Below are 15536 nucleotides of genomic sequence, written 5' to 3'. Positions count from 1 at the left end.
TGTCAGCCAAGAAACCATTTACAACGCTGGGTGGTAACCATATAATCAAACCATACGTGCTCCCTACGTGTCAACAAGTGGGTTGGTGGAGGGTTAGTGCCCCTCCCCGTAAAACAACTAACTCAAAGTCAAATGGCCACCCCTTACGGGATTATGGCGTCTGGCAATAGGTAGATAGATAGATAGTTAACATTTGAAACACGAGATAGGTATGACCAAGGGGAGACCATGATCTAAGTGAGGCGCGAGAAGAGAACGAGCGATCGGGACAAGACGGACATTCGTCCCCAACCACTACGCACCCCTCTTCCCCTCAACGGAATCGACTAGAGGTACGTCGACCTGCAGCATTACCCTCCACCTGGACCAGCGCTCAACTGAATCGGGGCAGGGTCCGTGTGCCGGCAGGTTCCCCAAATAGGACCCCGACAACGCCCACAGTGCTCCTTTCACCCACAGCCCCAGCAGGACCGCGACGACGTCCACTGAGCTTGTCGGGGAGGGAACGCCCACCGTGCTTCCCTCACCTGCAGGCCCCGCCCTGAGCAGGACCGCGGCGATGCCCTCCGTGCTCACCGGGGAGGGAACGCCGACCGTGCTTGCCTCACCTGCAGCCCCTCCCCCCCCTGCCCTGAGCAGGACCTTGGCGACGCTCACCGTGCTTGCCGGGGAGGGAATGCCCACTGTGCTTCCCTCACCTGCAGCCCCCGCCCCAGCAGGACCGCGAAGATGCCCACCGAGCTCGTCGGGGAGGGAATGCCTACCATGCTTCCCTCACCTGCACTGAACAGAACAGCGGCGATGCCCACTGTGCCCGCCAAGGAGGGGACGCCCACCGTGCTCCTCTCACCTGCAATCCCAGTGCCTAGCTGTACCATGGGTGCGCCTACTGTGCCAGTCAGGAAGGCGCCGTCCACCGTACTGACCTCGCCTGTGAGGCCTAGGACAGCAGGGTGATCTCTGAGTAGGCGCAAGGAAGTGCACCTACTAGACCCGTTCGGCCCCAGCCCCAGGGGCCGACACACCGATGGAGGCCCCTCCAGTGAAAGGCCTCTCTCTATGCTGCCCAGCAGCTGTCGCCCAACGATCAAGAGTACAATAATGGTCTCACGCTCCTTCAGAAAGTGCACACCTGTTGAGACACCTCCCACACTTGGATGCCACCTGCAGTTATCTTACCAGCCCACTAGTCCCAGACTCAGAACCTTATAATTCATATAGTGTCATATAGTGTAATCTATCATATTGTATTGTGTCAAGTCACTGTATTCTTTGTAATATATGTGTAAGACTGATTAGCCTGGGTTTTTAAGCCCTGTTCCTTTGGTTGCATGCACCGGACCCAGTCTTATAAAGAACTCAATATCAGACCCACATACTCAGATAGCATGAAGTTGATCTCTGATATGTGGCATAACAACATCCTTATCAGTCCCTGCCTTATTCCCATTAGAGACAACATCGTACCGTACAGCTTCTACGAATTCATTGTAAAATACAGTACCAAGAAATACTGAAGTAAAACCAAATATATTTAAACAGATTTCTCCTGAGAAAATGGATTAGCAAGGGAGGGTTACAAGGACATGTAACACTTCAAGATGTCTTATGACCCATATAGAGGAGGCAGGCTACCATTAATGAAGTTATGCCTAGCAACGTGAATGAAGTTATGCCAGGTACCTCACATAACTTCATTCATGTTGCTACTCTTTAAGACAAATATTAGGCCTATCTTAAAGTATCTTATGACCTAGCAAGGAGGACTATTGTCTACACACTGCTACTTCTAGAGAAAAATGGCGCAATTAAAGATCAATTAAGGCTCTCCCCACCCACCACATAGAGCACAAGCATTATTAAAAAAAAGAAAAAAAAAATGCACCAGAAAAAGGCTGTACAGGAAATTTTACAAGGAACAGGTGGATCCAGAAAATAAAAAAATCAGGGGGGTTCTGAAACATTCTGACTGGATCAGCCACATGCTCATAATGCCTGTTGTGGGAGGTGTAGTTGGGTAGGGGAGCTTCCCCCTATAAAAGAAAAAAAAAATAATAATAAAATAGTGCATTCTGACGTTATTTGGATGAATGGATGGCACTATTCATTTTCTGCTTGTGCAGACTTTTGTACGAGTAACAACTTTTTTCAGTCAAGTTAACATCGTCAGATCAGCATGCTTGCAAGTGAATCCATTCGTTACCAAAACTATATCTTTTTCCTGTACCTGTTGTCTTCTGTTTAAGCTCATTGGCTCCACCCTATATACTTTGACCAAGGCCAACACATGTAAGCATGTTGGAGCCTTTAAAAACGAAAATGAATACATGTATATATATATATATATATATATATATATATATATATATATATATATATATATATATATACACACACACACACACACATACGCACTTAATCTTCCCTGAATCGTTAGCTCTTAGGACATAGTTCTAAGTTTACTTGTGAATGAGATGAAAAAAATCGTTTATAAAGTTGGCAAATTTTTAGTTTTTCCAGAAAACCACACTACAAAATGAAGCTAGTGTACCTAAATGCAGGCATGTGCACAGATCCCAACTAATGCACTGCCCTTGAGACCACTGAGCTACATCTCTCACCAGAAATACGCTACCCTGGTGCGGGATTAAACCGCCAACTCTATGGTCATGATGCGCGAGTGCTACCACTGGGCTATTCTGGCCCTTTTGGCCCCAAGGAGAGGGAGGGAGAGGAATCTGATTATGATGTTTAAAGGAGTTAGAAGATGGGGGGGAAAAGTGGATAGAGAGGATTTTTATGTGAAAGATGATGTTAGGGTACAAGGACATGGATATTAACTGAGGAAAAGAGATGCGTTAAAAAAAAAAGTCCCTAAATAAAAAGAAAGAAATTTCAAAGTTTGGAAGGGGAGGTTAGAGTGAGCAGAGAACATCAATGTGTTCAAAAGAAGGCTGGATAAATGTATGTATGAAGAGAGGACAAGATAAGCCTAGCTCAGATCCTGTGTGCTACAACCAGGTAGATACACACAGTCTGCACCACCAATCATAAATATCAAAGGATTGCAGAATCTGTTTTCAGTCATCACTGCACTGGACTTGAACTTCAGTAGTAAAGACTTAACACCATCATCAGTCATACTACCTCAGTGATATTCTCTTGTCACTGGAAAATTTTAGGATATGTTGCTTATCATATACTATCCTCAGGTGGAATGAACAGTTCGCCCCATTCCCAGCTGCTGTGTCCTCTATCCACACTTCTACTGACACAACTACTCCATACAGGTGGTCCTTTGGAAACAATACCCACCTCCTTCCAGCACACATGGGAACAGTCAAGGTTTATGATGACAGAAAGTGTGCTGCAATGATTGTCAGGTTCTGCAATGAAGCTAAATACATATTGTGACCAGAGGAACAAGGCTGGAATGGCATAAGACAGGATCAAAACCATGATAATTGGGAAAAGTAAAATTAATTGCAATTGCTAGGATTTTATATTTTGAGTAGCAAATACTTTAAGCAAAGGATAAGCTTCCTAATGAACAAACTTTGGTTAGAATAATCATAGCAAGTACTGCACACACCCATAAACAGTTCTCTTCTATGAATGACATTCAACTGACATTATCATCATCTAACATTTTTCTCACTTTATATAAGCTCTATAACAACAATTATAACATTAATTATAAATCTCATTACTTTCTTTCAAAAGGCATCCTAGTCTAATAAACAGTACTCAGAGATGTGAATATTAAAAATTCTCTGTAGCTGTCAATTCTGAAAAAATAACTACAGTACATATACACACACACACACACACACACACACACACACACACACACACACACACACACACAAACACACATACACACACACACACACAAAGGCAATGCATTCATACATATATAATTTAAGTATCTGTATACAATATTACAAAACTGCACACTGATAAGCTTCTCCTGAAAACCTTTACCAACAGGTATATAACTGCCTGATACAGTGTCAACTGTTATTCTGAATATGGTTCTGAATATGGACAGAATTTAATAGAGTCACAGTATTTTCTCTGGTAAACGTATTTAAAAATTCAGTTCAAATTCTAATACTGCATATTTTCATATTAGTAGTACAATTACACTGCTTCAAATGCAAGAGACAGGTTTTAATGAAACAAGGATATTATTTTTTCTGTACATGCCTGCCAGCATAGCATTCCCTACCACATATAAAAACCAAGTGTTGAGAAGGAAGTAAGAGCTGGGAACAGACAGCAGAGTAGCATAAGAAAAAAATTATGTTGATGCTATGAAGGTCTGGATGAAGTAAAGATAGTACAACTCAGTGACTGGAAGATGATTGCATGAGGGTGCATTAGTGCTCATATAATGTATGGGTGCAAAATAGGCTGCTGCACAGGTATGGAACAAACAGGAGTCAAAAGTGGCACCACTGAAAACACAACTGCTATGGAATATATGTAGGCCACAAAGTTGGGATACAAACTACAGATATCTGTGAAAGATAAGGTGTGAGGAAACCCACTGAAGAAAAACCAGAAATGTGTGCACTTGCAGTAAATGATATGATCACACACAGCATAGGTATGACCAGAGTGGAAAAAAGGGCATGTTTGAATGAGCTTGATGCTTGGAGAAAGCATACTAGACCACAAAGAAAACCATTTAGTATGCTGAATATTTATCTTGCTGTGAGCCCATGACCATCTGGATGTGGACCCAGTGGACTGCAAGAAACCAGCCACTTCAGTCAGTCGCTGCCAAAGGTCATTTGTTCAACTTACGTTGAAAGTATTTATTGTGTTGTGATAGTGTGATGCATAAGGAAAGTAAGTGTGCTGTGGTGTAGGGGCTGCACTGTACAGTATTGTGGACAAAGCAAATTGTTTATCTATCTACCTATTTAATGCCAGATGCCATGATCCCGTAAGGGATGGCCACAAACAAATCGCTTCCATGTCACCCTGTTCCCCACCATTTCACTGCCCTGCTTCCAGGTCACACACCCCTCTCTCATATACCTTTCCACTCCATCCCTCCATCTCATCCTTGGCCTCCCTCTCCCTCTCCCCCCTTCCACTTCACTCACACTCTCCTCTTGTCTCTCGCTCTCCATCCCCTCCACATGGTCAAACCATCTCAATGTGTTTATCCTAACTCTACCCATCACATCCACATCCACACCACAACGCTCTTCACTTCTTCATTTGTCAGTCTGTCTCTCCTTGTGACTCCACATGCTGCTCTCAAATAACTCATTTCCACTGCTCTCACTCTTGTGTCCCTTCAACAAGGTCCAAGCTTCACTTCCATACATTAGAGCTGGTATCACAATACTGTCATGCAGTATCTTTTTCACTTCCATGCTCACTCTGTTTCTTATCACTGCCTTCAAAGAACCAGCAACCTTTCTTCCAAAGCAAATTGTTTGTGAACTAATTTTTGTTTTGGTATTGCAGCAGGGAAGAATGATGGCAATTGTTTGTGAACTAATTTTTGTTTTGGTATTGCAGCAGGGAAGAATGATGGAAGTATCAGTCTGGTTAGGTGCACTCATGGCTCTCAAGGTAGGGTAGTTTATGTGAGGTGGATATCTCATGGTGGTTCATTGAGGGATGTTATGTGAATGGAGGCTTTGGATGGCTGTCATGGCTATGTATTTATAAACCTGAAGTGGAAGTGTTGGGTGAAGAAGGGGCAATATTGCTGAGATATTTTTCACTTCTTGGACAGTTGTTTGTTTTTCATTGCTTTGTGGAGGGAGGTCATTCAACACAGTGTTTCAAGGGTGAGCAGGGTCTTAAGCTGAAATGATGAACTGAGTGCCTTATATTCATAATCTTGGATTGAAAGTATTTTTGTTTCTTGAAGGGAGTGACCTGCATTTGCATTAGTGCAACCTCTTATTATTCTTGGAGCTTGTTGTGAGCTCTCTGATGCCTAGCCATGGTTGCATCTGAGTGGATGTCTGACAGGGGACTATAGAAGTCGAGCAGCAAAAGACTAGACAAAGGATAAAAAGTGACAGACGATTCATTCAATTGTAGATATGTAAGGATTAACTAAGGCTAAACAGGAACCTCATGGTACACAATCTCCCATTATACAAAATTTTAATTTGACGATCTTCAACTTTGTCACCCTCTTTCTGGTATGCGATCAGCCAATTCTCCCTTGAACCACTGCTGTAGTTGCATCATATCGTATCATTTATAAAGGCTCCAACATGCTCACATGCATCTGCCTTGTTCACCTAATAGCATCTCTCCATGCTGCTTGATCTCTGGCAGCCTCCCTATTTAGTCCCTTATTCATGAAGTCACACTCTATGACCTCATCCCATGTCCTTTTCAGTCTGCCTCTCGCAATTTTACCCCTGATGTTCAAGCTTCTCTCTCTGCACCAAAATGTCATCCCCCATCCTCTCCACAGGCCCAAACCATCAGTCTACCCCTCCTCATCACAACACCAATATACTCGAGTCCCATCCTTCCTCTCAACTCTTCAATCATAAACCTACCCCCCCAGGAGTCACATTCAAGGATGTACTACACATACTCACCATAGATCTCTTGCATGAAAGGGGATTATGAAGGCTGTATTTGAACCATCCTGTTCAAAATGTCTAATCTAAGGCAAATAGCAAGAACGCAGTAAGAAATACATCAATGGACTGTAGGGGTTAAACAAACAGCCTAAACTATACAAGTACTGTAATTTAAAACAAACACACTAAATTTTTGCACTGATTTCCCTATTAGCCCTTTTTCTTTGTCATACATCAACTTTCAACTATCACACGAGACTTTCTCACCCTAATCACAAATATATTCACTCCTACAGCTAATTGCAAAAGTACTGCAGCCAATTTTAAAGCACCTTATCATTATCAGCAGCAATAATTAGAGGCAAAAATCACACTTATACCTGATCACTTCCTCCAGTTAACTATCATCATCATCTGGACCTCCTTTCCTGTCCTTAACTCGATGAAATACAGTATTTCTTATCTAAATTACACAGATTTTCAATAAATCTGTAAGCTCCAATATATGAAAGTTTTCCCTGTAGAACAAGCTGCAGTTTTAGAATGACTACAGTATCAAGTTTAATATTAGATAACTAAACAGACTTATTAAAAAATATTAATAATATTTTACTGTTACAAACCAATGCAGTACCATATCACAGGCTAAGACAAGAAAAAAAAAAGTTATTATACATTCATCATCATCATGATTATACATTGTGAAAAATTATAATTTGTCTTATACAGTCGGGTCAAACTATACATCTGTTCATTATGTGGTAAACAGTTATAACAATGAACAGAGTGTTACCCCCATTTTCAGAACAATGATTGTGATTTGCTAGAATGATGCAGTCGTGGCTCAGTGGGTTAGAGCGCTCTGCTCTGACCAAAAGGTCGGAGGATCGAATCCACCCAAGGGTCATTGGTAGACATCAGGAAGGGCATCCGGTCATAAAATGCTACACGCTCCAATCCAAAAGTCCTCTACCCAGGGGCAATGCCTTTGCCCTTCGGGGATACCTGGTATAAAACCAAATTATTTTAATTCTTATTTTTTTATAGAATGATGCCTCCCAGTCAGCTGTTTGGGCCAAGGTCCCCACCCAGTGTTTACACAGCTGTGATCATCCGCCTTTTGTTCTACTTTGAGAGGGAAAGGCCACTGAAACACCAATGCTATCACCAAATAACAGTGCATGTGCATAATAAACAGTGCAGTGTGCAACATTAAGTAACAATGTTTTTGTGTGTGAAATATTGAAACTTGTGACTTGGAAATCATGTCTGACAAGGATGCTACACCTAGCAGAAAGTGTGGTGCTACTGAGGGCACCGAGGGCAAACTTTTTTTTAAAGGTTACATGGTCATATGCCTCCCACCCATTGAACCCATGTTATACTGTACTGATGTCACTATATGATAAACTACTATGAAATGGGTTTTCACTTGCTGTAACCCCACTGTATAGTGTGCCCTAACTATGTAAAGTCAAAAGCCGCATTTTTATATTACACAAAAACTGTGGACATTTTAAAAAATATACTGACAGTCACAGTGCTGCAAGTCTCTAACTTAACAACTGCTGTACACAGGCTATTGTATTAAAATAGTGGGTAATTTTTGTTCTTTGTAATGACAGAATACAAAAAAATAAGTGAACTTCCAATATCCAAAAAATTCAATAATCTGCAACGTGGAAAAGACAAAACTGAAAATCAGTGAAAGTGAAGCTATTTTTTTTTTTTTTTTTACACATTCTATGGGGAGGGTGAGATATAAGGAAAACACAAGTGATACAATCAAGTCCATTATAACTCAAACACAACTTCAATCATCTGAAACATGGAAAAGACAAAACTGAAAAAACTTTTTTTTTTTTTTTTTTTTTAAAGGTCAGGACCAACTTGCCTAGCCCCGGGCTCCTACGCTCCTCATGGGGCAACGTAGGAATCGATGATGGATGGATGGATGGATGGATTTCCTTTCTTTTTTTTTCTTTTTTTTTAACAACCTATGGGGAGGGTGAGAGATAAAGAAAACATAAGTGATGCAATCAAGTCCACTAAAAACAAATGCAAATAATCAACATGGAGGTACAAGAAAGCTGTATCATCAATGTAAAACCAATTATTTGTGGTATGTGGGGGGCGCTCACCATCCACTCACTGGAAGTAGCACTGATCTCGGATGACTGCCCTTTCCTCTCTTCCTTCCTTTCTCTCCTGTCTTTCTTTCTTTCATTCTTTCCTCCTTTATTCTTTCCTCTTCCTTATGTAAACGGGTGAATCTACACTGAGTGACAAGCCAAATGGCTTCCTGTACACCAGTAAACCATTTACTACACTCAGTGGTAATCATATAACCAAATTATGGCACCTGCTGGTTTAGTGGGTAATTATGGCACTCCAACTGGATTGAGCCTGGGCAGGTTTATATCCAAAGGATGGTTTGGGTTTATTGTTGACATACAATGCCACTCAGGGATGAGTGAGGCTAGACCAATTTGCCTAGCCCCGGTCTCCTCCACTCCTCATGGGGTAACACAGAATTGGATGATGATGATGATGAAAAACAATTATTCTGAACAAGAAATACAGTCACATGCTGATCATATATCTCATCTACTTCTAACTTGAGAGGGATCTGGCCTTACAATTCAGTATTTCTCTTACAATTCAGTATTTCTCTTACCCAATTCCATTCAGTATATAATTTCTTTCTTCAGGTACCAATTCATTTTCTTTCTAGCAAACATCAAAGAAATTAACTAGTCAGTGATACCACTGTACTTACAGGATAATGATTAAATACCCTGACACAACATTCTTCTCTTACACAAATGAAGGCACAACCAGCACAAACGATGAGTTCTTGCTCAATCTAGGTAATACCAAAGAATGTGTATTATGTTAGCTCTTATGAAAATATTAGGTGAACTTGTATGATACCTCAGACAAGGTCATGAATACTGTACTATGTTTCCGAAGCAACTCTATCTAGAGTGGATATATGTACTGTACTATCGTAGTTATCAGCTTTCAACTACAAACTAATGCAAACATTATAGGTTATGAGAATTCTGTAGATAATTTACACATATGAACATGTACATTATAAACAAATTGTGATCTGTACATAACAATGTAACAGAATATGTACAAACTATGTATACTATGAACATTCGTGAGAAATATCAAGATGATGCTAGGCATCAATAATTATAAAGCATGAGAGGAAAGGTTTCTCCAGAGCACTAAGTGAGGGCCTGGGACATGGCAAAAACTGATGTCTGCTACTTTGTTCACAGTTTTGAGAAAGTTCTCTCAAAAAGGGCAATATGTCCGAATGTCAAAAGTTTCAACATCCCACATAACAATATTACAGTAAATTAAGTAGTTAAACACACAACACTACAGCAGAACAAAGCAGGTACACTTTCTCAAGTATGTAAACATGAACATTAATGAGTACACCAGCATATAAAATATTGACCATCAGTATCATAGGCACAGAGATTGCTTTCAGGTTGTAATTCAAGTGTTCTACACAGTTCCAAAAATTAACAAGCTATTCAACCACATAAAGCTGATCTAATTACTGGTTTATCTTGTGAATACTGTTTACAAAAGTAATACAAGAGGTCATATACATAAATCTTAAATTAAGAACAAATTCTGATGATTTATACGGCAAGACAAATAACTGCTTACTGTACTGTTTATTTGGATCTGAAATATTAATACTTTCAACTTACTTCAACTGCCTTGAAAACAAACCTGTACTCATCCTTATTTTGAAAGCAAAATATTCCAAGAATACTGCATTCATATACTGAAAACAGTACAATGAACACCAGATAAATGGTAATTACTAAGTTGGTGTGGTATGAATAATTCAACACAATGGAAGTGAACTACCCCATTGCTTTTCCTTTACACTCTGAAAATGCTGCTATGCAGGATCAGTGTATGGGTAACAAAACCCATCATAATAACACTAGGTTTCATGATGATATCACATTCACTCTTTCTGATAGCCTGCACTTATTATTCCACTTAGGAAGGTACAGTCCCCAAATACAATATCGTTACTAGGAGTTGAAGGATTAGCAGTCTGTGACATTACTGCAGCATAGTTTTGTAAAGGTATTTCTGTACTGTACTTCTGAAAGTACAGTACAGATAGTCCTTGTTGTAAGTCTGGGATATGTCTGAAATGCCACAACATTTGAAAAATCGCAATTTTTTCCCTATACAGTAGCTGGTACTCGAAATGAAGGGCCCTGGCAAATTAGTTTTACAGGTATCTGCAGAACATTAATAAGCAATATTTTTGATTTACCAAGGACTTTGTAAAAAAAAAAAAAAAAAAAAAATCAGGGACTTACCGCACGTTCAATTTTGCATACACTGTAAGTCACTTCCATATGTTGGGCTCTAAAGAAGAGCTGGCATAAATTTAGAATGCAAATTAGTGGAGAGCATCTTTTGATGCTTCATGCAGTGTTTCAATATGCAGAGAAAGAAAAAGTAACTACAGCAATTTGGGGGGCAGTACAGTACTTCCAAATAAAAATTCATCATTATTTAATCTTGCTGCATCAATAGTTCCTTTCTACTCTAAGTTTGTGCAGAAACTTTGAGCAATGTATGTGCATGTATGGAAAAGCAAATGTTATCACAGCATACTGTACGTTGGGGTAATGGCAGGATTGCATGTCAGGTCAACGCTGCATACCCTGAGATGAATATACTTCGTCAATGTCAACCAGACAATTAAGGTTTCTTATAGTGACTGATGAACACTTAATGCTCAATCCAATAAGAAAATACTGTACCACAGGTCATGTCCCCTTCTTTGAAGCTTGACTGTGACTGGCTATGATAACCCAAATGCGAAAGTCAACCGCAAGATGTCGTCAGTTGTATGTCATCAGTTACCCTGTAAATATTGAAGCCTTCTTAGGCAGGAAAGTCAACTATGTGCAAACAGAGTCAGATTCCAAGTTAAGACTCCACATTGTTACAAATCTTTCTATACAGCTTAAATTTTGTTTCTCCCAAACACCTTTCAGCAAGGACTAAGAAGTAAATCACTAGTTCTGGCATTTGATTCAGTTTCCAGTACATACTGTAAAATGCATCAGTTGTAAAATGGCCACCCTCAGTATGATGAGTCTTTTCTTTAAGAAAAAGTACAGTGCTATATCAATGTACAGCATATACATGTATACAATGTAAGTATATAAGTAGGATATATGGCATTCATTTTTTTGGAATTCCATATTAAAAGATCCAGTATTTTGCTCAAACTTTTTGGAATGTGATGAGACTACACTCATATTTATAACTTATTTGTAATCTTACAAAGAAGGAAAAATACAGAACATTAATGCTCTGATTTTAATTATATTATTAATTATTTATTTTTGTCTTTCATCACTGATTCTGAGGAGAATTACATATTTATCATTATGATCTACTGAAAAGATGTGTATATAGTCTCTTTACAATGAACATCATACCAAGGAAAAAAACACGAAGATCTCAAGCAGGAATAATTTCTGGTTTTATAATTAAACAACTTTTGCTGCTCCTATCCCCCAAGAAAGCCTCTGGCCAATGAACACTGATGGACTGAGAGAAGGTTGAGGAGAGAGGGGTCCCTGGTGATGGTAGGGGAGTACAAATGGCATAAGTTTTTATACTGATACTCCACATATCTCTCCTGCTTGGGCTATTTACATTTTCTTGGTACAGTACCATGACTACCATAAAGAGCTTATCTACATGTTCCTATCATAAAACATGACAGAAAATGAATTCGTCTCCAAAAAATCATGCAATGAAGGGAAAAAAATGCTTTAAATAATTCAAACTATTCATAGTTTTCTTGTAAATAACTTATGTGAGTGTAATCTAACAATAATCCAGAAAGCTTCAGCTAAATAACGTACTGATCTCATGAAAAGAAAATAATAATGACAAATGAAACAACAGCACTCGGGGGGCCAAATGCTAATCGTCTGCGAAAATGTGTTGCTGGCTGAGGTACAAGCTACCTTCAACCAATTTGGAAGAAAATTTGCAAATCTCAATAAAATTAAGTCAATGCATTTCACAAAAATCCAATCTATGTAAAAAAATATATATGGTGGCTGGCATTCCGTTGTCTTTGATCAATTTCTCACCAAATGTAACAGACTTCTGCATATCCACACAGTTGCTAATTCACGATGGTTTGGTGATAATTCATCCACAACTTTTCAAGATATATTGGTAACAGATACATACACACAGACACATGCCAACCAAACTATATCACTTCATCTTGCTAAAGGCAGGTGATAAAAAGCAATTTATCATCAATGAAACAGAGACAAATTAAATATTTCATTTACCAGATATTCAGAACTTTATCCCAGTGGATAAAGATGTGGACTCAATGACTCATGACTAGTGAACTGAATCTTACCAATGGCTGTCACATTTAGGTTGTCTTTGCTATTCACTACTAAGCTGCAAAAATGGGGCATAACCTGATGTTATTTCTTACTGGGATGAGTTATAATTATTTGTTACCTAAAACAAACATATTGCAGTATATACATAACTTGTATTTGTGAATACAAGCTTACATATATTTTATTATTTCAGCTAATTCAAAAATATCTATGCACCAAACTGAACCCCTTTAATATGGTTATTTTTTTTTTAATTCTTGCTACCTCATGCAAATAAGATTCAGTTTAAAGAGACTTCTTGTTGTAAAGGGGTCAGTGAAGGCTATGTCTAATCCTTCTAATTCAAAAAGTCTATTGAGCTTAAGAGAATCATCTCAAGGCAACAAGAATAAAAAAATATTTATCACTGGACTTACGGGGTTATCAGCTTCTCTGCAATAGGCAGCCAAAGGAGGACTCATGTTAGTATATAACGCCGGGTACAAGAGTATATTATTTAAGGCATTAGGAACACCTACCCTGATTTAGATGATTAACACATGCAACAAAATTCTAATTTCTTAATTCTTGCAAGTACTGTACAAAAATATTTGGGAAACTCAAACTAAACAAAATCACTACAAGTCACTCTTCAATAAACAAAATTCTCTCACTTTGTCTTTTTCTGTAATATTTTAGTGTAACGATTTTCTGCATAAAGTAAAAGGCAAAAAAACACAGAGTCAAATTCAATATTATTTGTTATGCCCTTTACCTTATGTAACTCTTATGCAGATACCTAAATTAGGCAAGGAAATAAATCCCCCCTTTTTTCCTGTTCTTACTACCATTCTTACTTTTGAGTAAGATTCTGTTCCATAAAAAAACATATTTTAATTTTCGTCACAATTTCCTTGACCTCTTTAGGGGCAATTCTATTACCAGCACTTCATTTGCTCTCATTTCTTTTTCTCTCCTTCATTAGGTTGTTGGTGTGGATTAAGGGGTCTAGAGAGGGGAGGGAGGGAGGCAAGGACAGAAGCAGATGCTAGACTAGGACAAAGGTCACAAAAAACAGGGAAATGATCACTAGCTGCCCCACCCCATCCCCAGCCACTGGGAATGGCCATATGGCAGAGACCTTCTGTGATTACACCCCACTGACCTGAAAATAAGAGTACACAAGGTTAGAATCAAACAACGGATGACCCAATACCTCAGAAAAAGTTTAAGATTCTTTACTAAAAATACAAATATAACATGTAAACATGTTTACACATAACTAATGAACAAATCCATGGACAGAAAAAATAAGAACCCATTTATCTAAGATATGGTAGGCAAAAGTTCCATCACTTGCCAGTGTAAGCAGCCCTGGTGTTTGGGTTTAACCAGATGTTGTCATAGCAGCATGAAAATGCACCGTTACTCCTCTCCTTGTTCTCTTGTAAATTTATCTCATTTTTGCCTGCTTCTTTCTCAGTCTCCTCACCAACTACCTCTTTCCCAGATTCAGCTGGAACGATGTTACTGTACAAGGCTTCCCGCAATACATCAAATGCTGAAAAGATAACATAAGACGAGAGATAAAGCAAAGGACGTTGATTGGATGTCATCCGCCGAATAGATTCACGATGACGGGATACAGTGTAGACTACTATTAAAGTCTGCTTCTGCAGAATTCATATAGCTAATATTATTATCTTTCATTATTCTCCCAGGTTAGTAGCATTAATAGCACAGTGCATAGGCATCCCTAGCAGGACTATTCTGTAGTTAATGATATTCTGCTTGAACAATTCAAACTTTGTGACACCTGTTTCTCATCAAAGATACCTCAATTTTTCTTTCACAGTAAGCTGGGTACAAAATATGTGCTTCATAAATTTTCAGCTAAGTAAAAAATAAAAAACTATATAATAATAACAACAATAATAATCCATCCATCATCCAATCCTATGTCACCCTATGAGGAGCATAGGAGGCTAGGGCTAGGCAAGATAGTCTTGACATTTAAGATGAGAGTGACCAGCCTCACTCATCGTTGAGTGGCATTACGTTAGCAATAAACCCTAACCACCCTTTGGATATAAACCTACGCAGGCTCAATCCAACTGCAACACATTAATTGCCCACTAAACCACCAGGTGCCACAATCCAGTTGTATGGTAACCATTAAGCGTGGTAAATGGTTTCATGGTGTACAGCAAACCATTTGGCTTGTCACTCAGTGTAGTCACCCACAAACAGAAGAAGGGGGAAAAAATGACTGAAAGAAAGACAGAAGAGGAAGGAAGGAAGGAAGGAAGGAAGGAAAGGTGGAAGGAAGATAGGAACAAGCAGTCACCTAGAAGGAAGGAAGGAAAGGTGGAAGGAAGAGAGGAACAAGCAGTCACCTGAGAGCAGTACTACATTGAGTGGATGGTGAGCACCCCCACCTACCACTACGAAATTTCCAATGGAGGTATTTAATAATGTCACTGTGAATATTACATGAGGCTGTTTTTTGTTAAATGGTGCTTACTGTAAGCAA

The 15536-nt window shown here is 39.2% G+C and overlaps 1 protein-coding gene across 1 annotated transcript in view; it reads right to left on the bottom strand.

The window, feature by feature from the left end:
- Window positions 1-653: 653 nt before the first annotated feature.
- Window positions 654-15536, bottom strand: part of LOC145411430 (endonuclease/exonuclease/phosphatase family domain-containing protein 1-like) — a 31792-nt gene continuing 16909 nt past the window's right edge. The window contains exons 11-13 of the mRNA XM_080281470.1: window positions 14364-14564; window positions 14064-14168; window positions 654-1132 (exon numbers count right to left, since the gene is read on the bottom strand). Of these exons, the coding sequence (XP_080137596.1) occupies window positions 654-1132; window positions 14064-14168; window positions 14364-14564 (785 nt within the window). The remainder of the gene's footprint in view (window positions 1133-14063; window positions 14169-14363; window positions 14565-15536) is intronic.

This window comes from Coenobita brevimanus, chromosome 89, assembly GCF_032717465.1.
Source record: "Coenobita brevimanus isolate Jiangsu-jjx chromosome 89, ASM3271746v2, whole genome shotgun sequence".
Taxonomy (NCBI): Eukaryota; Metazoa; Arthropoda; class Malacostraca; order Decapoda; family Coenobitidae; genus Coenobita; species Coenobita brevimanus.
This window is presented reverse-complemented; position numbering and strand designations above follow the sequence as displayed.